The following is a 24,122-nucleotide window of genomic DNA, read 5'->3' on the forward strand; positions in this document are numbered from 1 at the left end:
TGAACTACAGGACTCTAAAGTAAAGCCCATAAAGAAGTAAGCCATGAGGGGCACCTGGGTGGCTCAGTGGGTTAAATCCTCTGCCTTTGGCTCAGGTCATGATCCCAGAATCGTGGGATCGAACCTCGCATCAGGCTCTCTGCTCAGCAGGGAGCCTGCTTCTTTTCCTCTCTCTCTTCCTGCCTCTCTACCTGCTTGTGATCTCTGTCAAATAAATAAATAAATAAATAACATCTTAAAAAAAAAAAAAAAAGAAGTAAGCCATGAGGAAAAAAAAACAACCTTTACTGACATCAATTGGTTAAGGGTCACTCATTTACAAAGCAGAACATTTCATCAGTTAGGCAATAAAAACAAAATAAATTTCAGGTGCAACATGTTGAGAATGTGCCATTCAACAAGATAAAATTCAATAAATCTGATGGGCCTTTTAGTCTTTCTCTTATGAAGTCAATATTTACTAAAACGGAGTGATGAAAGCCTCGTATCTAAAGGGTAACAAATGGTTGTATGCTGAAATGAACCCTGATTAATCTTACTAATGGCATATCAACTATCTTAATTTTAAGGAGCTATTGTAGAATGACAGATTGCAGAGTAATACAGCATAAGGAAAATAAAAGTTACAGACAACTGAGCAATATGGTGTCACATTGTTACATTGTAGACACACATAATCCCCATGTTCCTGTTAAGGGAAATAAGACTGCACTGGCATTGTCATTTTCATTTACTTTTTAGTGGCTATTAAATTTCCCAACACAATCATTTTTGATAAAAGCATGACTTTATATAATCCAGTCAAATTTTCTATTTTAAAATCCACTCCTAATTATCTATTAATGAAATATAAGCTTGAAAGTCCTTGCTAAAATTGCTTTCCATAAATGCACTGGGACAAAATGGTTCTTAGCATCAGTGGAGATCCCATAACCAAAAACTGAGAGCTAATACTGCACTATCCCTCTCTTTTAAAAAAATCTGCCAATTATGCTGCCACCATTTTGTAAATTTCCATTATAGAGGATTCAAGGGAAAATTTGTCAATACATGTACACTTCAAAACTCATGGAAAGGATAGATATACCAGGCTTATAGTCTTACCACAAAGCCAAATAAAATAAAATAAACACTGAAGGGTAACAGGTTTAAATGAGTTCTACTTCAGTCAAGGGGTCCTCCACCTGGCCTCTGACCTGGAAGCCAATTTGGGGCGGGACTCCTGCCATTCAGCCCCCAAGCCCCCCAGGGTTTCTAAGGAGAATTGAGAATCATTGTTTTGTCTTACAGTATAGGCAACTACTAAGAGTTTCTCACAGGGCCAGATCTTCCTAGTTACTCCGCCAACTTGGCTCATCTGAAGAGGCCCTTGGGCTACTTCAGTCAAGCAGACTGTACCAGAGGCACACGCATCAGGAGTGTGGGCCTGTGGGTAATTACGGCTCTGTAGGAAAAGAGAATGACATTTTTAGTATAGTACAAAGGGTGGATTCAGACGGTGAGTTAAGGTAGGTTTTTTGTGGCCTGTGTGTTTTTAAATTGGTATCATAACCTCTTCAAAACCTTCAATTTCATCTTCTGGAATTTTGCTGATAAATATGCCACAACTGAGTACTAATTTCATGTTTAATTCTAAATGCCTATGTATGCACAAAACTCCTAATATAGGTGACCTGAACATTCTAGAAACCTGCATTATTCATTCATTCATCTACTCATTCACTGAATACTTATCAAGAACCTACTATCAAAAAAAAAAAACAAAAACCCTACTATCACTAGGCATGTTCTAGGTACCGTAAAGTTTGCAATGGACAAAGGAGAACCAAAATACCTGCTCTCATGGAGCTTATTCTACCAAGGGAATTTCTGACTAAGCAGCCAAATGAAGCTTTACTTATTTCTCTTTATCTATTACATTTCATTTATCCATAAATAACCCGAAACTTAGAGAGAGAAGCACAATGCAATAGAAAAATTTAATACAGATAAGGAAAGAGTAAAACCAAAACAAACAAACAAACAAAAAACAAAAAACAAAAACCCAAAACCAGCAATGATATTATAACCTTGGTGAACTTTAAAAAAATACAGAGCAAATAGCCTGAAAGATGGTTAGAATAATTCAAAGGTAAAAGAAACAGCAACTCATGTCAAATAAAGTGAAAAACCAATATTTTCAAAAGCATAAAAATCAAAGCCCTTTACAACACTGATTTTTTAAAATCTAAGGTTGTGCCCCAGAATATTAGTAAAGTTCTTAAAAAATTTAGATCCCTGGATCTGTCTCAGATCTTCCCAATTATAAACCATAAGGTGTCCAAAGATCGTTTTAAAAAGCAAACCAGAAGCACATTTTCAAGCCCATATCTGAGGGTGGGATTTCCTAGATGGCAGACGGAGAGTTCTACAAATCCTTTCTCCCAAAAACCTATGAGAATTGAAAACATGGTCAAACCCCACCATTTCAGGACCCTGGTAATCAAAAGAAATCAAGCAGCAAGCTGAGAACTCTTGCTTCTTGGAAAACTGCCCACAGTGGGTAAGAGGAGGGGAAGTATGTACTCTTCCTGCCCTCGCTCAGCTCAAGTTCTGCTAGGGTGGGCTGGCGGTGTGCAGGACTGCCCTGAATCTGGACAGCAGGAAATGCCACTCCCACCATTGTCTGAGACAGCAGTACTCTTCCAGGCAAACGGATGCTGACAGTCAGCCTGCTGGCTAGCCTGAGATAGCAGTTCCCTGGGGCCACTCCCAGACAACTAGTTGTTCATTTAACCAGAGATCCTGAAAATGAGAGCTCCACGGAGCTCTGCGGAGGGTTTTGATAAACTTTCACACATTCTGGCCAACTAGGAGGACCTAACAGGCAGGTGGAAATAAAAGGCAGAGCAGGTTTGAAAACTCCTAAATTCTGAATATGTTCACAATCCACAATGCTCTTCGAAAGGGGTTGGAGGCTTTACTGGATTGAGTTGTTGGAGTGCAACCTCTGGCTTATCATTGGCCAATGAACTATAGAGACCTCCCAGAATTAAGGCTTAGACATGAAAGCAAGAACCAAACTACGATCTCGAACATAACTGAAAACATAATTTAAAAAAATAAAAAAGACAAAATTGCTACATGGTTGTGAAAAGCAGAAGGCAGCAGAATGACATCCTATTTGGACTGTTCTTCATTTATTCAACCCTTGTTTTATTTGTTTTACTCTGGACACTGTACTCAATGCCCCAGTACAATGGTAGACATAATAGATAAAGTGGAAATTCGTTCATATTCTAGAACTAGAGTCTGCTCTTCAAGGTCTCAGGATTTGGGCAGATTTCTCTAGTCTTATACACAGTCTCAAATTTCTAAAAGGACATGGTTTTTAATGATTTGTAAGATTTATATAATACACTTGACCTTTGAACAACACAGGGGTTAGGAACACAGATTGCCCGCAAAGTGGAAAATCCCCATGTATAATATTTGAGTCCCCCAAACCTAACTAGTAATAGTCTACTATTGACAGAAAGATTTACTGATAATATAAACAGTTAATCAACATATATTTTGTATGTTGTATGTATTATATATATACATATATATACATATACATATATATGTATATAATACATATATGTACATATAAGTAAGCTAGGGGAAAAAAGGATATAAGGAGAATCATAAGAAATAAAGTGCATTTACAGTAATGTACTGTGTTTATTAAAAAACAGTCCACAAGTAAGTAGACCAATTTAAGTAACAGTATTTAAGTAACAGATTTAAAAGAGTCAGATACATTACCAAATAATTTTAAGTGATAGTATTTTGGTTCATTTGGTACCAGGAAAATAATATTAAAATATAACAAGGGCGTCTATGTTCCAGTGCTGGCTCTAATACTTTTAATACTATTCTGTCTGAATACTAATACTATTCTGTCTGAATAGTCTTTGCCAAATCATTCTATAGCTCAGCTTCGCTGCTGATAAAGTAAAGCAGATCTGACTAGATTTCTAGAGTCACTCTTTGACCCCAGCTCTATGACTCAAATTCTAAGGTCATACAATAATTCACATTAACATAAAACACTTACAAGAAACCTATCCAGGTTTATTTTAATTAATACAATCCATCCGTAATTAGCACAGCATTTGTAAACGCATGCGCACTTCAAGGTGGAAGATAACTATTTTCTTGAGCACATAAAGCATTGCATTTGAAACCTTATGTATGAGAACTGGCAGTAGACTTCATTTTAATATATAGTATTTGAGTCAAAACTTGTCATAGTATATTCACAAAGATTATAGGGACCATAGCTGACTAGCTTTTACTATACCTGGAAGATCAGAATGTTAACATCATGACTCTTGATATTTATTTTTTATTTACTAACAAATATCATACAGGAATGACTGTGTAATCATTTACATTTAATCCTCAAGACACTCCTAAGAAGAGCTTCTATTATTATTCATCTGTTTTACAGATAAGGAAACTGAGGCATCAAGAGGTTGACTAACTTGCCTAAGGCACTAAGAGGCATTAACCTGCTCATGGCTGGGGCACCTGGTACCACAGTGGGTTAAGCATCTGCCTTTGGCTCAAGTCATGATCCTGGGGTCCTGGGATTGAGCTCTGTTTCTGGCTCCCTGCTTCGCGGAGACCCTGCTTCTCCCTCTCTCTGCCCAATCCCCATTCCTCTCCCGCCCCTGTTCTCTCTCTCTCTCTCTCTCTAAAAAAAAAAAAAAAAAAAAAAAGTAAAGACTTAAAAAAAAAAAATCTTGCTCATGGCTAATAAGTGGCATTAGGCATTAAAGCTCAGGTCAGCTGGCTCCCAAACCCCACGCTCTCGTTTACTGTATGTTTCCAGAACTCATAAAACAAAGGGCTTGGACTGAAATACAGAATATCCAAAGAAGGAAATGATGGCAGTTATTAAAGGAAAAGACAAATCTTATTTCCTTTAAACACAGGCACATATGTGCACACACACGCTAGCCCTCACAGCCTCATACAGCTCTCATGCATTCACAAAAAAACAAATCATAAGTTCGACAGATTTGAAATTTCTACGATACATATATAAATATATATTTTCACTCCCCAGAAAAGTGGTGGTATGGAAGTTAAGATCTTCGGTGTGATTGGATTAAAATTTTTAGACCCTACCTTGTTTAACAGTCCAAACATGAACCCTATAAATCTTAGGTTGTGAGCAAGTATGTTACATAGATAATGTCGATTCTATAGAACTTTTATGCAATACCACACTATCTGGTTTTATATTTGAACGTGTATATGATAAATATGCCTTTTATTTACCAAATTTGAAAGATTCATCTTTCTAATTTAAGGGTCTTCTTTTTTTTCTGCCTTAAACAAACCACAATTACATCTTCTAGATAATTCATGTTTGTTGAATCATTGTAGTCTTCTGGTGTGTATCTGGCCTAAAATATCACGTGTGCCTGCTCTCCCCACCTAGTACCTTTGTTCCAACCATAGTGACATTTGTATTCTTCTTCTGCACATTAGAAGATTTCAGCTTCAGATTCTGAATTCGTCCCATTAGTGCTGAGAAGTTATTTTTAAAATAAGTTTTTTATATCAACCAAATGCATTTTATATGGCTGAGATGTTCATGTCAGGCCTCTAAGACATCCTTGTACATTTATCAAAAAATCATGATAGAACTCCACTGAACAATGATAATGCTGAGAGACATGAAATGGGGAAACAGAGAAAGCTCCAGAAATCTCTCATGTAGTGGGGAAAGCATGCAAGCACAGGGCAAGTGCAGACAAGCGTCCAGTCCCCACTGAAAGACTGCAGCCATTAAAAAAAAGGGGGGGGTTAATGATATGCCAGATAAGAAGAAGTTCTCTCCACAGCATCACAGGACATTCCTTTCTGGAAATAGAGAGCCTGTTCCATGCTATCTGGTGTGCTTCTGAGCCAGCTTTGCAGCAAAGAGGACAATTTCGTTTAACTTTTTAATTAACGTATGTCCTTGCTGACAGACACTGTGAATGAGACACTTTTTCCTTCCCATTATGGCTTAGACTTTAGATTTAATTACAGTGGAAATGAATCAAGAGACATGACTTCAGGCATAGCGTTCTAAATGTCGGCAGAGAAACAACATTAATTCTCTATTCTAAAGTATCCTTGTCATCCCATCTTTATGATGGGTGATGTGAAAATAATTTTAGGAAGGAGGTGACCGACCCGGAGACCTTACAAGACATTGGGAAGATCACCTGTTAGTTGTGGTTAGGAGACTTTTTTTTTTTGGATAATGGCTGAGTTTTATTTTGTGTATAGTCATAATTACTAATACACAGAAATTGTTCTTCAAGCGTTACACATGAAAGGACCTTTAAAACTTAGATCCTTTAAAACTTGGATCTAAATGATTTAATAAGCTATTATCAAAATCCAGCCACATTCTCTTTTATTGCCTAAAAGGAGTAGGGGGAATACTTAACATTATTTTATCTTTCATGCCATGAGCTACAAGCCAAGGAAATGCAGGGAAGTCACTAAATATTTAGTCTGCCAGTAAAATATGTATTTGGAAAACAAAAGACCCCAAACTTTAAAATGTCTTTAAAAGAAAGAAAGTTGAAGACATGCGGGCTACCTTCTCATACAATCCAGGGCTCGGATAAAGAAGTCCTTGTGCAGCTGGTGCTCATCTCTCAAGATGGAGCACTGTTCAAGGGTCACCGACATGGACGTCCTGTCCTTGGCACTTTTGCAACAGGTGAAACGAATACCATTTAGTTTGCGACAAATCTGCAACACAGATATACAAACAGTTTATTGCTCAGCCGCAGATGACTCTGAAGTGTCGGACTCACCTAAACACTTCTTATCTAAACATTCCAAATTTATGTTAATTTATGATCATCAATTGGTTCAATCGGCCCTAGCGAGTGAAAAACATTATCGTTTCATTTCAAAAGCTAGTGGAACAGATTGAATTTATTTAGTTCTTTGTATGTGATGTGCGAGGCATGGGGTTGTGGCAGCCCTATGAGATGGTAAAAATCCAGCACAGGCAGCAGTGCTCCCTGAGGGGGTCGGGTTGAGGGGGCGGTGAGCCAGTCCTAGCCATAGTGGATGACAGTCACAGCTTAGGAGCAACACCTTAGGGTTGGAAAATACAATTGTATTTTCTGGATCAGACACTGCTTTGAATCTGAAATAGCTAACAGCTTCTTACTTTGCCTTTAAGAATCCTTTGGGAGTTTGGGCTTGAGGTTATGAGATTTCAAACATTTATATGGCACTAGTGTAGCAGTTAGTGAACCACTAGCCACTCATCAATGCAATGAGTAAGAATAAGGACAGCAAAGGGTCACTGTGAAATGCACATCTGCTGTACCAGGTATAATGCTAATAAATTTCATATAGATTCGCTCTTTTATTCATTTCTTTAAAGATTTTATTGATTGATTGAGAGAGAGCACACGTGCACATGTGAGATGGGGAGGGGCAGATGGAGAGGCAGAGAGAGAGTCCCAAGCAGTTTCTGAGCTGAGAGCAGAGCTAGACACGAGGCTCGATCCCACAACCCCGAGATCACGACCTGAGCCGAAATCAAGAGTTGGATGCTCAACCAACTGAGGCCCCCAGGTGCCCCTAGATTTGCTCTTTTAATAAATGCACATAAATCCTGGAAGAAGATGTAATCTTTCTTATTTTACAGATGAGGAAACTAAGGTTTAGCTCGGTTAAGTAACTTATGCACAATTGGACAGAGCATTGGTGCTAATGTGGGTTTGGCCTAATGCCAAGCACCGAGTCTTTAGCTTCCTTTCTATTCTGTTTCTTTTTGAAAATTCTTTCTTTTTGTTATCCCAATGTAATTCAAGAGAAAAGTCTCTGAGCCATAATAATCTGTTGTCTCATTGCCTTATGGTTAGCAGAAGAATAATACCATTCCTTTCTCCCTCTCTCTTCCCTGTCCCATGGCAGGGCTCTGATATGAGAGACCAACACTACATTAGTATCAATAATCTTAATCAACATGCACTTAAGATAAATCTAGTATGATATGATAAAGTCTTAGTTTATTATCTCCCATCAAGGAACCCTTAACAGTTAATCTGCTTTGATGAAAAGATACACTAACACAGTTTATCAAAGGTTTTTATCATGTTTTAATTGTGATTCTGATACTTACACTACGATTTACAAGTCTTTATTAGACCTTTAGTACTTTCTCACTATTTCCAACGTAAGTGATTAAAGAAATACGATAGCATGGTTTCACCATAAAATCTTTTTTCATCTGGAAGACTCTAACCTTTTAATAAAGACTATTTTTGAAATTTTAATATAAAACAAAAAAGTCTTGGCTATATTCATAATAATGAAATATTGACTTCAATGACCACTTACGAGATAATGATTTTTTTAAACTTTTTTTTAAAAGATTTTATTTATTTATTTGACAGACAGAGAGCACAAGCAGGCAGAGAGGCAGGCAGAGAGAGAGGAGGAAGCAGGCTCCCTGCTGAGCAGAGAGCCCAATGAGGGCTCAATCCCAGGACCCTAAGACCATGACCTAAGCCGAAGGCAGAGGCTTTAACCCACTGAGCCACCCAGGCGCCCCAAGATAATGATTTTTTTTAAAAGATTTTATTTATTTATTTGACAGAGAGACAGTGAGAGAGCACAAGCAGAGGGAGCAGCAAGCAGAGGGAGAGGGAGAAGCAGGCTCCCTGCTCCAAAGTAAGGCTCTGTCCTAGGACCCTATGGTAAGACCTGAGCCAAAGGCAGACACTTAGCTGAAATACCCAGGCACCCCAAGATAATGATTTTTAAGAAGAATGAATGTCTTTAAAATGTGTTGTCTCTACTATATGCAACTATTCTACTAAGGATGTTTAATATTCTAAATTTAACATCAAGAGGAGGGAGGGGCAATTTAATCAGAGTGGGCAGGTTGGGTCTTGGTTTCCCTATTTCTATAGTTCCTTTGAGCCATATGAACTTAACACGCTTGGCTGGCATGTGATCTCTTTCAATTCTCATTTTTTAAAATTTTTTAAAACTCAAGACAAAAGCAAATAGTTTTATATTTTTAATAGAATTTAAAATATTAATACAGTAATATATAAATAATATTTTTAAAAGAGAGGAGAATGAAATAGAGACAAATAAAAGCTTTTTAGAAAATGTCAACAGGAATTTCTGTATTTCTTCATTTTAAAAGTCCAAAGAGGATTTTTACAAAGAGGATATTGAAACTGAAGTATCAGCTACAGAAATGCTATAATAATAAAGTCAGTGTTCCTACATAATGCTAAATTTGCACATTATGGGTGCCGTGTTTGTGTCAAGGCAGTCAATCATCCATTCCACAGTTAAGTTGTGAGAAAGCCGTATTTGGTCAGTGTTCAAGTTTCAAAAAAGATTTTTAAAAATGAGATTTATGGGAAAACTTTTAAAATATATTCAAATGGTAAAACTACATAGACTAAGAGAAAGTATACATTTGTGTTTGTACACGTACATCCTTCATTTATCCATTGACACGACTTCATGATATGTATAGCGGCATAGTTATATGTTCCTAAGTTGTCAGAAAGCCTTAGTAAATGATCAAATTACCTTCCTGTTATCCCATTATTAGTAAAATAGCAAAAATAGCTCATGACCTACCTTTGTGAAATTTTTGTGAGAATTAACAACCATAGCAGTCTTTGAAGATATAAAGAGAAGCCACACTGGGGGAAAAAACTATTAAAAACAACCCTCCTGTAATGCAGTATGGGGCTAAATGGGACCAGGGTAAATGAGCTGCCTGAAAGCAATGTTTCATATTGTTACTTTGATGTTCTTCCCTGGGGCTCCAAGAGGGCATGAAGGGAAGCTAAAGTAGCTTTCTTCTGCCTCACTCTTGGTGAATTATTTTATATAGACTCACGGTAAATTATCCATTCCTTTTTCCCAGAAGAGAGTAAGTAATATTGGATTATAATTGAACACTGATAGTAGGGCAAGCCTTTGTTTTAAACACTATTGATACAGAGTGAATAGAGTTTTGTCAGGAGATCGGTGACTGAACTCCAGATTACACAAGCAACACTGTACAGGAACTACAAATATGGCATTCATTATGGCCATCATCATAAAGATCTCCAATGTGGGCCTTCTCTGATGAAAAAAACCTCTCATCAGGAAAGGATCTTTGGGTCTGAACGCTTAACAAAATTTGTAAGTTCACGTCTGCTATGCCCGAATGGAGGTAAGAGTTTCAGAAATAACAGGTAGTGTTTTTCTCCCTCACTCCGCTAGAAACCTGGGGTGGGAAATAAGGCAGTACTTCTGTCCTGAAGGTGTCATTAAATGAGAAAGAACCAGAGAAAATGTAGCTCGTTACCCCAAGAGCAATCCACCAGTAACAAATTCTATGCTAATATCTCAATTAACAAACGCATTTACAAGCTCATTAATTGAACAAGATGTCCAGGAGTCTTACTGAGGCTGTGAGTCAGAGATCTGATAACCACATTCTGTTGCCACCATATGTCTCTAGAGCAGCACTTCAAAATCCTGATTGAAATGGGTGACTGACTTCACAACATGTAGTAAATCACAGACATTCCACTTTAGCCACAGAGTGTCAAACGACATCCAGAATGTACAGGAAAAACTAATAGGTAATTCTTCCTCGTTGAGTGCACCTTCTTCCATCTTGTGTTCTAACATATTGATAGAACTACTGACAGCATTGAAAATACCCAAACCCCTGGATAATGGAGAATGACATCTGGTAACCAAGTGCAGAGGTTGGATGCTACGCAGTGACACTCCATGATGTTTGCTGATCATCATGGTGACAGGGGCAAAGACCTGGCTGGAGAATGCTTACCGTTGCAGCCAGCCACATGATTTCCACATTCTTTCTTTTTTTGGCTTGGATATTTTGATGGAGATTTTCTAGTAATCCTTTTAAATCATTTTGTTCTTGAAAATGTGAAATGTCTGGGGGGGAAAAAAAGAGAAAGAAAGGGAGATCGTGTTAGTATCAAGCTGCCTATGGAGATTTGCTCAATATAGGTACGAATAGAATTTCCATAACAACAAATAGCATTGGGAACAGAGAGTATCTGAGTATAATCATGTTTATTAATCCGAGGATAATCATAGTTATTAATCTCTCCAGCTTTATTTCTTACTTAGAAATATGCCTCAGTCGCCTCTTCTACCTATTCTGTGCTACTGTGGTAATGCCAGTTTTCATATACTATTATTTTACTAACAAGTGAAACATTTTTGATAATGGCTGCTGCCTCCCTTCAACCAATGCATGACATAGATGAGACAAGAGATGTAATTTTATAACTTACTATTACCACTTTCTGCTACTAAGTAGCTAGTCTGAATCAAGAGGGTATGTTAAACTGAACACCTCAGGGGTGGGAGAAATCTGGAGGCTCAAGTAAAATACATGGAGTCAGTTTCTCAGCAAGATTCCTTAACCTCAGGGCTATGGACATTCTGGCTTGGATAACATTTTGTTGCGGGGAATGGACCTATATTCTGCTTTGTGGTATGGTAAGTAGCATCAGTGACCCCTACAATTTAGAAACCAGTAATACCCTTCCTGCGACAATCAAAAATGTCTCCAGACATTGCCAGATGTTCCTTGAGGGCAAAATCTATCCTGGCTGAGAAGAACTGCTATTAAGGAGCATAGGTAAGGCATGGAAAGAGGGAAAACATGAGAGGTGATAGTTAATTACATGAGATAATTAGATAGGGAGCAGGAAATGACTGATTGCTCAGATCTCTACATACTCATAACTAAAGCATAGGTCACAAATGGTACATGTTTTGTATTAAAACCTAAGGCAATGCACATTATGACACAAATGTCCCTGACACTTGGCAAGATGGGGTCAAGATCCGAATATAGATATGGAAACAAAAAGTCTTTCTAAGAGAGTTGTTGGATTAATGCTGTACAGTACGAAAATGTGCTCTAATGTTGAATCCACAACCCAAAGGATGATGAATTCCTAAGAGTGTTAATTGAGGCTAGAAACAGGAGAAAATCTGTAAGAGTAACACGGACTGTGTGTAGGCTGTCCAGTAACAGTGAAACAAAACTGATATATTCCTGAATCATATCTCTCTCTCTCTCTCACAAACACACACATTGTGCACACACACACACACACACACTCACACACATACACTCACACACAGTACAGATAAGCTGTAATCATAGCGTGACTCTGTACTTTTCAAAACTGTACCAGATGTTTCATTTTATTAAAATAATACATCTGAATAGTTCTTGACTTTAGCACCAGAGAGTGAGGAAGTATCCTGATGAACTATACTAGCAATATTTATCTGCCAAAGAATGCAAATGGTTGGTAAAATAAAAATATCCATTGAAAACAGTTATATATCATCTTGAATTTCATAACCACAGAATAGGAGAAGGTCGGGTACAATCGAGATGCATTCCTATAGTAGGGCGATGAGATTAAAAATATCTACATACAATATATGCATGATTCCACTGTATTAGTTTCTAAATGGAAAAACCATCAGAAGTCGAACACTTATGATGTAACTATAGATGATTCTCTTAAGAAAGACAAAGTTTGACTAAAAACATCACGTTGCTTGATGGACTGTCTGATATACAGAAAGTTTAATAGGACACAGTCCAGAGATAAAGGGAAGAAAGCATAAGGGAATGCCTCGAAGAGAGTTAAAAAACCAGCTCAAGACTCTACAGCTGATCAAAGAAAGTAAGGACAATAATTCTACTTTTTAATTCATAGTCAAAATAAAAGGAACAGGAAGTCAGGTCTACCATCACTATTTTTAATGAATTAAAATTTAAGCAGCCATTTAAAATTATGTACGGGTATACATTAACAGGGGAAGTGACCTTGACATTGTTGAAAGGAAATATGTCAATATCAATGAAATGAATTTATTCATTGTATCAATGAATACAAATGAATGAATGAATTTATTGTATAAAATTATGTGTGTGTATGTGTGTGTGCTTACGTCTCTCTATAGGCATATAGGCAAAGAGAGAAATCGGTCATTATTAGGCTATAGGATTTAGAATGATTTTTCAACTGCCTTTTTGAGTCATTTGAGACAATTTAAAGTAAATGTGTGCTGTTTTAAAGAATAAAGTTATTTTGAGAAAAAGGGAGAGCACAGTATATGCATAAGAAAAGGAAAGAACTCAAATTCTTAGGATACAAAAAGCTGGCCTCAAAGTCTTCACAGTTCAGTAGGGGAAGACAGATTTTTAAACCATCATTAACTATAGTAAAGTGTACTGTGGGCTATGGCATTAAATCAGTAAAAATAAAAATAGAGACCCAAGGGAAGGAGTGTGCCATCTTATAAAGAATAGTTGGGTAGGGAAGGGTTTCTAGCAAAGATAATGCTTCGTGGCTACAGAAAGCATTTGAGGCCCAGGGAAAAATGTCAGCACATGCATGGTGAAATGAAGCAGTACTGTCAAAGCTGGGAGCTCATGGTTCACTATGTCCTTGCAAGGCCTGGTCCCAGAGGCAGGAATTATGAAGGGTCTTCTCTGCTATGCTAGGAAATCTGGGCTTCATCCTAAAAAAAAAATAGGAGCAACTAGGAATTTTAAATAGGGATATAACTATATCTTAGAGGTCCCTGAGGTCCTTTCTTTCTTTCTTTCTTTTTTAAGATTTCATTTGTTTATTTGACAGAGAGAACAAGAAAGAGAGAGAGATGAGGGGAAGGAGCACAGGCAGAGGGAGAAGCAGGCTCTCTGCAGCGCATGGAGCCCGACGTGGAGCTTGATCCCAGGGCCCCGGGATCATGACCTAAAGGCAGACACTTAACTGACTGAGCCACCTCAGGGGCTCCCCTGAGGTCCTTTCTGAAGTCACCTGGTATAAGTGGCTTTCAGATGTCTTTGAAAGGAATACGGAATAAGAATTTCACCTGCAGCATTATGTGCACACGCACGGACATACATGCCCTTCTGTAACAAGAATTTTATGAAATGATATTTATCCTAATTGCAGACACTGTTCCCTGAATATATTCCATTCTATTCCATGTGATGGTGACCGTCATTTTTATTATTATTGTCCTAACCCTCAAAATTGACGCAACAACCTGGAGTCACCATAAAAAATTTGAAAATTACTGACTCAGGGCAACCCCATGTCTAAGATGCTTTGGTGACTTTCCCAGGGTTCATAGTCAGAGGAAGTAAAAAAAAATCCAGTCTCCAAATTCCTACACCAGCAATTTCCCCCCAATATGTGCTAGCACCTTCACTATTAGCTGGTGGTGCTAAAAGGCAGTTCCAGTAATAACACAATGAACCGGCTTCTTCGGAATTCTGAGACTCCAGAATAAAGTACAATGATTTCTTAAAATACTTTAGCTTCATTGTTGACATGAGGATTTTTTTAGATCAGTCATTTAAAACAGAATATAAGGATCTGAAACAGAAGTCAAATAAATGGTCATCCTTTGTGTATTTCTACTCTATAAAGATAGCACTTTAGGATAGACAGGCACCCCTTCTTCCCATGGCATGCTTTTTAGAAGGAAGATATTTTGATGTTCTTAAAATTTTCAGGCCACTATTTCTATTTCTGTAATGATAAAACTTGCTTTATTCAGAGCACATCTCTAGCAATTCAATTCTTTGGTTGTTGCCAGTTTTTTTTTTTTTTTTTCAATCTGACAAAAATCCCAGAGGTCACAGAAATTCAGGGCTGGTTCTAGAAGGAAGTATCATTAGTAATGACTAGTTTTTGGATTAGTAAGGGAGATTTCAAGATATAATGATAGATTCTGATAAATCAACTGAAAATCCTAGTAAATGGGGAATATGGATTGGTTTTTAAACTTAGAATGAATCTCTTCAAATGTAAATTAGCCAATAAGTCTTGCTTTGTCTACTCTCTCCTGCATTACTCAGCACAGAATTCAGACAGGGTAATTGAATCTCCATACCTATCTCAGTAAGAGCATTCTTTTCAAATGGGGCTCAAGAAAGTAAGCAGATGAAGTGTACAACAATGTTCATTGCACTATTGTTTATAATATTAAACAGCAGAAAAAAACCCATCTAAATGTTCATAAAGAGAATGGATACACTGATATATAATCATAAAATATAATATTATATAGTGGAGAAAATCAATAAGCATGCTATATTATGCATGTATATATTGGCATGAGTATAGAGTAAAAACTATGTTGAGCAAAACAATACAAATTATAGGACTCATGCAAAGTAACAGTAATAATATAAAGTTAAATAAGCAAAAATACCATATATTTTATGGGTAATACATGTGGGGTAAAAACATGTATGATAATGTAAAACACCAAATTCAGGATATTGATTTTCTCAGAGAAGGGAAAGTAAGGGATTGGAACTGGCAGGGGTACAAAAGGGTTTTTCATTCTATCTGCATTTTTTCTTACAAAATTTCTGAGGCTGAGTGATGGGTTCCCTAGTGTTTATTATTTTATGATGTTCTTTTTTTGTTTGAAACTTTCATTATTTTTTTTTTTAAAGGAAGCACGGAGCCAAGATTTCCAGAAAGTGATTTCCAATGCCAACTCTGTCCCTGCTCCGACATGTGGTCTTAGGTGAGTTGCTTAACCCTCTGTCCCTATTTTCTCATCTGAAAAATGAGGACAATAACCCTGCCATGCTTCATCGGCTTGAAGTGAAAAACAATTAATAAAAGTCTTGGCAGAAGTGCCTATATTGTTATATTCTGTGTCAACTCTGAAAAACAGAGGAAGACATTAGTAGTTCTTAGGAAAGCATTCACAGTCTCAGATAGCAAGTCTACTTTCTCAGGCAAAAGTCAGAATTTATCCAAAGTAAGGTGTGTATAGGTGCAAACAAAGATCAGAATCACAAACCTTCACAAACCCTGTAAATGGTTTCCTACCACTCCCCAATGGCACAGAATAGCCAAATTCAGAGTCACTTTTTATACCAATTTTCTCCTTGTTCTGTTGGATGAGGTCTCTTTAATATGACATTGACCTTAATCAAAGGATGGGCTGCTGACCAGTGAATAGGAATAGGACCGTAAACTTAGCTGATTGATCTGTGACGTTAATGAGGCCAAGGCAATAGCTTCATCACCTCATGATCATGTGACTTTATGTTGCCAGAGAGTGTTCCAAGATGAAACTGAAATTAAAGCTGAATTCCCAGCACCTGTTCCGCCCATTTCACACTTCATAGCAGGCACAGAACTTACATGGGGTCAGTACATACCTTCACTCTGAAGTCAACTGATACAATCCCAACCCCTATGGAGTCCGGACTAAGTTCAGGGATGGGGACTTAAAACTAAGCCAATCAGAACTTGACTGTGACCTCAACAATTATTTCAGGGGTATGCAGGCGATCTGTCCTGGCCAGCTGAGTGAAACTCGAGACTCAAATGTTGAAGAACGAAGAAAAATCCTCTTTATCTCTGGTTGAGCATGTGGGTAATTGCCCACGCCTGCCATCCTTTAGTCATGAGATGACCTGAGGTAGGATAAAGTCAACACCAAGAGTGGCTGAGTGATGAAGTAGGCTTGGAAAGTGTCTTTTCGATACTGTGAAGCCATTCAAACAACCTTCCCTTGAAGGTTGCCTGCCTTATCATTGGAATTTTCAGTTTTGTAAATAAATTTTCTTATTCAAGCCATTTTGAGTCAGGGTTTCTGTAGTTTGCAATAAAAAACATGCTAAGGTAAAACATATGGTTATATAGGCATTTTTTAAAAAAAAGATTTATTTATTTATATGAGACACAGAGAAAGAGATAGAGCAAGCATGAGCAGAGGGGAAGAGCAGACTCCCCCCTGAGTGGGGAGCCTGGGGCTTGATCCCAGGACCCTGGGATAATTGACCTGAGTGAAGGCAGATGCTTAACCGGCTGAACCACACAGGTGCCCCTATCTAGACATTTTTAACATTTGCCAGCCATATACAAATGTGTATTGTTGCTCTGGAGGTGAGAAAAAGGCAAGTAAGAATGTCTCTGGAAAGCAGCACACCGATCACTTCTACAGTGATAGTTTTAAGACGTGGCTCCACATTCTTTGACACTCCCTCTACTGAGAGATGGAGTCTATTTACTTTCCCCTGGAATGTGGGTGGGCTTGTGACTGTCTTGACTAACAGAATATGGCAGAAGTGATGTTACATCACTTTCGAGGTCAGGTCATAAATGACTATGCAGCTCTTGTCTGTTTCTCTTGGAACTTGGCTGTCTGTCTTCCCTTTTTTGAGATATTACCTATATGAACCCAGGCACTAAGCTGGGAGAAGTCCAACCACATGTTCAGGTACTCCACTCAATGGTTTCAGCCAAGTCCAGCCCTGAGTCAGCATGGCCCAGGTGCCAGAATGTGAGTGTAGAAGCTTGCAGAGGGCTCCAGTTCCTAGTCATTTAAGTAACCCCTTCCCACCAATCTTCATTCCAGGGGAGGTCCCAGATATCACAGAGTGGATATAAACCATCCCTACATGCTCTGCCTGAATACCTAACCCACAGAATCTGTGAGCACAAATAAGATGATTCTGATTTCACATCAGTAAATCTGGCATAATTTGTTACTTAGTAATAACCAGAACAACTACAAAGAAAAAAGAGAAACAAGTTAGAAAGGCCTGTACCTCTAAGTATGAAAAAATGAACATATAAAGAATACTTTCACAGTCCATCTTGGTTAGTACTATATTCTGTGATATCAAATCTTCTCTATAATTAATTCTGAAATAATTATTGTTAAATGTACTAGCAAACAAATGCAATTAAGTGAAAGCCATTGAGATGTCTTAAAATTGGAAATTATGTACTTTCAAATGCTGTAAAATCTTGAAAAATATAGAAAAAAATCCCCAGTGAAACTGGCTTTATTTAAATTGTATTTCCAACTTAACAATTTATGAAAAGGCAATATAAGAAATCAAATATCAAACTCCCCACCTGAACAGAGCTGAATAATATTTTTGACCTATACACTTTTGTTTCCTTTTCAATTTTCAATTTCAAGGTTGCATCACCCATAGCAAATGAAAAGACAAACTTTAAACGTAATTGTTAAAATATATTAAAACCAATGTGCTAAAAATCCTTAGGAATTTCCATACTCACTAATTTACACTGAAGGCCATGGGACCTGATGTGCAGGGAAGAGAGTAGAATTAGAATATATTAATATTTTTTTCCTATTTTCATTTTCTTTAAGAGAACAGTCATGATTGATATCCAAATCTCAAACAATTTCAAGTCATATCAAAGGGTTGGGGCATGGTTTGTAGGGAGATGACTCTCAAAAACTTACTATCCTCACATACCTGAGATAGTTTTATGCACAGATAATAGGAAATTTGAGTCTGAAAAGGGGCTTGACACAGATTTACCAGCTAAGGTTTTTTTTTTTTTTTAATTTTTTTTTTTTTTTTTTTTTAAGGGAGATAGAGGGAATGTGAGCAGGGGAGGGTTAGAGAGAATCTTAAGCAGACTCCAAGCTCAGTGCGGAGCCTAACATGGGGCTCAATCTCATGACCCTCAAGATCATAACCTGAGAGGAAATCAAGAGTCAGAAGCCTAAGCGACTGAGCTACCCTGGCACCCCCTGCCCCCCAGCTCAGTCTTCTTGTGACCTCAGTTGTACTGCTTGGAATGCTCGTGCCTGTGTTAAGCAAGTGGCCTCGGTCCTTAGCACTCAAGGCAGGTGAGTGGCTGCCTTTTCTTTTTCCCAAGGTAACCTCCAAGTCCCTGTATTTTACTCTGACAAGAAGAAGAGCAAGAAAAGTCCTGTTGAGAACACACATTACACACAGAAAGTCTGAAAACCAAAGCAAGAACAGATTTCTCGAAGCTCAGGAAAGAAAGGGAAGCAGCTTTTGAGGTTAATTCCAATGCCCCACCTCCCTGACCACGTACCAGCCAGGCTGCCAGTGAAATATGCCAAGGCCAAATGGCAGCATGGAGACACAGATCTATAACAAGGCCATGTCTAAGAAAGAGCAGTCCAGCACTTCCATGCTCCCCTCCACTTTCTGATCACATGGGAGGGGCTGACCATCACATTGCAGGAATCACAGCCAAAACAAAGCAGGGAGACAGACAAGAAGACAGGAGTTTTTCCCAATAGCCAAGGTCTTGGCATGGCTTCTTTAGGCTCCTGGAGGCAAGGAAGAATGAGATCTTGAATATTTCATACTCTATAGGATAAAATAAAGAACTCTTGTGGTTTCAAGAAAGGTATAGATGAGGTAAAGGAGAGGAAGTTGATTACAGATATAAAGCTGCTTTAGGAGGCTCCAAAATAAAAGGGGAAGAGGTAATAAGAATAAAAGTTCTACATTTTATTTTATTCATATAGTCCCTTTTTTAACTTGAAGTGAGCTCTAGTTTTATAACTTCGGATTCTAATATACTTATTGATAGCAACAAAATAGATTAACTTACGATGTTGCCAGACTTCTCTTTCTGACCCATCTGATACAGATAATTTTATCCCCGAGTCTTGAGTTTCACCCCCTTACCTGATGTCAAAGATGAGTTCTGCTTTATCTGCAGTTTAGTTTTGCTGAATTGGAAACATGAAGAAATAAAGGTGGGGAAACTATAAACCAGAATAAAATAAAAGACCTTGCACTTGTGTTTCAGAAAAGGAGAATAGTAGATAGTGAATGTCTGACAGAGTGGCATGCTCAGGAGAGTGAATTAGAGAGTTGGAAAAAAAGGATTTAAAAAGTTAAATCACAAGTTGCTAGTTGTCTCCTTTTTGATATTTAATTCAAAGTTGGAACTAATTTTTATTTACCTTTAATTGTTGGGCTCTTTATTGGATTTAACTGGAGTCATAGGAAACTTGTATTAATGTAGGTGATATGTATTTCCAAAAGGGAAGGTGAGCCCTAAGATTTTTTTTTTTTAAGATTTTATTTATTTATTTGACAGAGAAAGAAAGAGATCACAAGGAGGCAGAGAGACAGGCAGAGAGAGAGGGGAAGCCGACTGCCTGCTGAGCAGAGAGCCTGCTGCGGCACTCGATCCCAGGACCCTGAGACCACGACCTGAGCTGAAGGCAGAGGCTTAACCCATGGAGCCAACCAGATTTTTAGTATCTACCCTACTTCTCACTGTGGGGCCAGTGAACTCACCCTAGAGGTGATGATTTCCAAGATTTCATCTCTATCAGAGTATTCCACAAAGAAATATACACTTTTTATTTATTTATATTTTTTAAAAAATAGTTTATTTATTTATTTGTCAGAGAGAGAGAGAGAGCAAGAGCAGGAACACAAACAGGGAGCAGGTGAGAGAGAAGCAGGCTTCCTGCAAGCAGGGTGTCTAATGCGGGGCTTGATCCCAGCACCCTGAGATCACAACCTCAGCTGAAGGCAGACAGTTAACAACTGAGCCCGCCAAGAGCCCCAGCTTTTTAAACAGATTATCAGATAAGCAGTGATTATGCGAAAACAATTCATTAAAGTTAGTATAGATAGTTATTTGAAGGGATACAGATGAGACAGAAGAAAAGAGTGTATTGAATGGGCAAAAGAGGCAGGTTGTTTCAAACTATAGGAAGAGCTTTACGATCAATTTTAACTGGATCAATAAGTTGACTTGTTTGTACACAGGAGAAATAGAAGTCTCTTGAGAAACTCAGAGTGCACACTGTCGTGATCTTGTCCATCACTCTCACATTTGTAAGTGCAATGTGACATCTTCTCAGTCCAGAAACTGACACTGGGAAAATTAACTTCCTTTCTCTGGTGAGATAATGGCAGACTGTGCTTTGAAGTACTGGCATATACGTATTAGTTATTCTCATTTAGTCGATAATGAAATGGAGGCATTCAAAACATCAAGTGATTCACTTAAGTGAGCTTTCAGTTGAATTCATATCTTTTGATTTTGTGCCATTTTATGCAGACTTATCAGCCTGGCTTAGTGGGAGTCTAGCCAATCTTTGACGAGTGGTAGAATCTGTAATGCAAGACCTAGTCTACTTTGTCTACATATAGAAAAATGTAAGGATGACTAAAAGACCAATCAATCTTAGACTTTTCCTATGTAAATTAGAGCAGGATAAGGCTAATGGGGGGGGGGGGGAGGGATGCATCTAATCTGTGAGGATCCTGAAGTAACACAGAAGATGTAGAAGTCAATACTGAGGGAGGTGGCCATTTGTATGGACATATGTGATGGTGTGTGTCTGTCTTTGTTACCTGTGGTGTTGCTTCTATTTGTTGCTTCCATCTAGTGTAGAAGTTACTGGACACTAGCAGTCTATGCCTGTGGTCTCACCTGTACATGAAAAATTAAAACTGAATACTTTCTTGCATCACTTTTCCTTTCAAAAAGTCATGGGAGTGCTTCTAGAGACAGATCAGGGAAAAAAATTTCTCTTAAATTTTTATCAACATCAGAGAGCATTAAAAGCTTGAAGGTGAAAGTACATCAGAGTTTCTTCTGCAATGAGTTGAAAATAAGTTTATACGTATTAGCATGTAGAAATTATAAAGAGAAAATAAAGGTGCTGCTGGAAATATTCAAATGTTTTTAAATCTGCGATTTTAAATTAAGATCAGAAGCCCTTAAGTGGGGGGTCAGGAAACATGCAACTTAGTCTCTGCTCTCCCATTCACGAAGTTTGTATTGGTTAAACTATGTTCCGAGGAGCATTTATTCGGCAAGATGCTCATGAGTATTTATATATATATGTGTGTGTGTGTGTATGTATGTATGCACGTATATATATATATGGCAATAAAATGCTATTTCAACAAAACTAAATAGCTTTAGACACTGTAGAACTGGCAAATTATGACTTGCAGCCTATACCCAATCAGTTATGTGTTTTTGTAAATACAATTCTATTAAAATTTAGCCATGTTCATTAATTCACACCTTGTCTATGGGTTAATTTGGACTACAATGGCAGCTCCAGTTGATTGATTTTAACAGACATCCTTTTTTTTTAAATAATTTTTTAAATTTTTTTATAAACATATAATGCATTATTAGCCCCAGGGGTACAGGTCTTTAACAAACATCCTTTGACCCTCAAAGCCTGAATTCTTTACTCTCTGCTCCTTTACATAACAACTTGGTTGGCCAGGCTATAAGCCTTTTCAAAACTTTCAAAGTGAATTCCAAAACTATTTGACTATAGAATCCTACTATTGCCCAGTAATTACCAGCAGAAAGAGTATTTCTTGGAATAGTCTAGATTATTTACAAGATCCCAATTAGTCTCTGATTCTTTAAAACATTCAATAGACCTCATATATTTCATTCATTCATTCATTCAACAAATATTTTTGGAGGCTAAGCTCTGGGCTAGACACTGTTTTTGGTAGTGGGGATATAGTCAAAATATAGACAAGGAGATGGAGCTTACATTCTGAGGAGACAGAGCCAAACACGGTAAATGATGAACTGTACATTAGATGGTGGTAGATGCTATGGAGAAGGGGACCAGGGCATGGGAGACTGCAATTTTAATGATGGCAGTCAAGGAAGGCCTCACTAGGAAAGTGACATTTGAAAAATAAATAAATAAATAAATAAATAAATAAATAAATAAATAAATAAGAAAGAAAGAAAGTGACATTTGGGGAAAGACTTAAAAGAGAAGAGTGAAGGAGCCATATAAGGGGAAAGCATTTGAAGCAGAGGAAATGTCTAAGAAACAGCAAGAGGTCAGTGTGGGGCAGAGTGGAGCAAGCGAGGGAGAGAGAGGTAGGAGAGGAGAGTCAAAGGGCAGATTTGTTGCCAGGTTACAGGGAACCTTTGAGACCATTGAAAGAACTCAGGTTTTTCATTTACCAAAGAAATAAGGCCTATTGGAAGAGTTTGAGAAGATACATGGTTTTATTTCTATATTTATTTATTTATTTTTTAAGGATTTTATTTATTTATTCAGGAGCAAAAGAGAGAGAGAGAGAGGCAGAGAGAGATACAACCTCCCGACTAAGGCAGGGAGCCCGATGCGGGACTTGATCCCAGGACCTCAGGATCATGACCTAAGCTGAAAGCAGACACTTAACCATCTGAGCTATCCAGGTGCCCCCTGCTTTCCTTTTTAAAAGATCACTTCAGCTGCAGTGATAAATACTCAATGAGGCTGAGAGAGGAACCAAAGAGTCCAGAAGGACATTATTGCCATAATCTATAAATGAGAATAACAAGGACTTGCATAGAGTGGTAGCAAGACAGGTGGTGGGAACTGGTGGCACATTGTTGGGAAATAGAACCAGTGAAATTTTCTGATAGACTAAAAGTGGGGTGTAAGGAAAAGAGAAGGGTCAAGGATGACTTTTTTTTTTTTTTTTTGTCAATGCAACGTAAAAAGCTAGAACTGATTAAAAACTAAGGTGGTGATGATTGTAGGAAAGGTAAATTTTTAAGGGCATATCAGGAGTAGAGTTTGAGGTGGTGAGCAGGATATACGAGACCCAGGAAGAGAAACGGGCTAGTGATGTAGGTACGGAGGTCAGTAATGAATAGATGGTATTTAAAGCAAAGAGACTATTCAATAAGGGCAAAGTAGACATCCATAGACTAAATCCTGGGACACTCCAACATTTGGAGGTCAAAAAGATAATGAAAATTCAGTAATGGAGGTTGAAAAGTAGCAGTCAGAGAGTAGAGGCAATCACAGAAAAGTGTGGTGGCCAGGAAGTGAGTGATGAAAGAGAAAAACTAACAATGTCAAACCTATTACTAGATTAAGCAGGAGGAGGACAGAGAATTGAACATTGGCTTTAACAATATAAAACCCCTGACAAAACCAGTGTTAGTAAAGTTACGTAGAATAAAGGCTGACTGGAAAAAAAATGATGGGTAGAGAAAAATTGGAGACAGCTAGTCATTTTTTAATTTCACTGTTATCTGTTCTTTCTGGAACATTTCCACCCTTAAGGTGGTCCTACATTATAAAATAATTTCTCCTATACTGCCAATACCTTTTACTCATCTTTAATGTCAATGCAATGCCAAACATATGGGTAATATGTGAAAATCTCCTCAGCCATCTGAATGTTTGCAAATATACATATGTTTGAACGAAATTAAGTGAAATAT

General features: G+C 37.8%; 1 protein-coding gene across 8 annotated transcripts in view; it reads right to left on the reverse strand.

Annotated features, from left to right (window-relative positions):
* INPP4B (inositol polyphosphate-4-phosphatase type II B) overlaps positions 1-24,122 on the reverse strand; it is an 805,823-nt gene that overhangs the window by 40,986 nt on the left and 740,715 nt on the right. For 7 of the 8 annotated variants that reach the window (XM_032333489.1, XM_032333488.1, XM_032333487.1 and 4 more), the window contains 2 exons: positions 10,880-10,992; positions 6,635-6,789 (listed from right to left, as the gene is read on the reverse strand). In XM_032333489.1, the coding sequence (XP_032189380.1) occupies positions 6,635-6,789; positions 10,880-10,992 (268 nt within the window). Of the gene's footprint in view, positions 1-250; positions 1,445-6,634; positions 6,790-10,879; positions 10,993-24,122 lie in introns of those variants that run through there. The other variant, XM_032333490.1, reaches the window with a different exon arrangement.

Source organism: Mustela erminea, chromosome 2 (assembly GCF_009829155.1).
Source record: "Mustela erminea isolate mMusErm1 chromosome 2, mMusErm1.Pri, whole genome shotgun sequence".
NCBI classification, from domain to species: domain Eukaryota; kingdom Metazoa; phylum Chordata; class Mammalia; order Carnivora; family Mustelidae; genus Mustela; species Mustela erminea.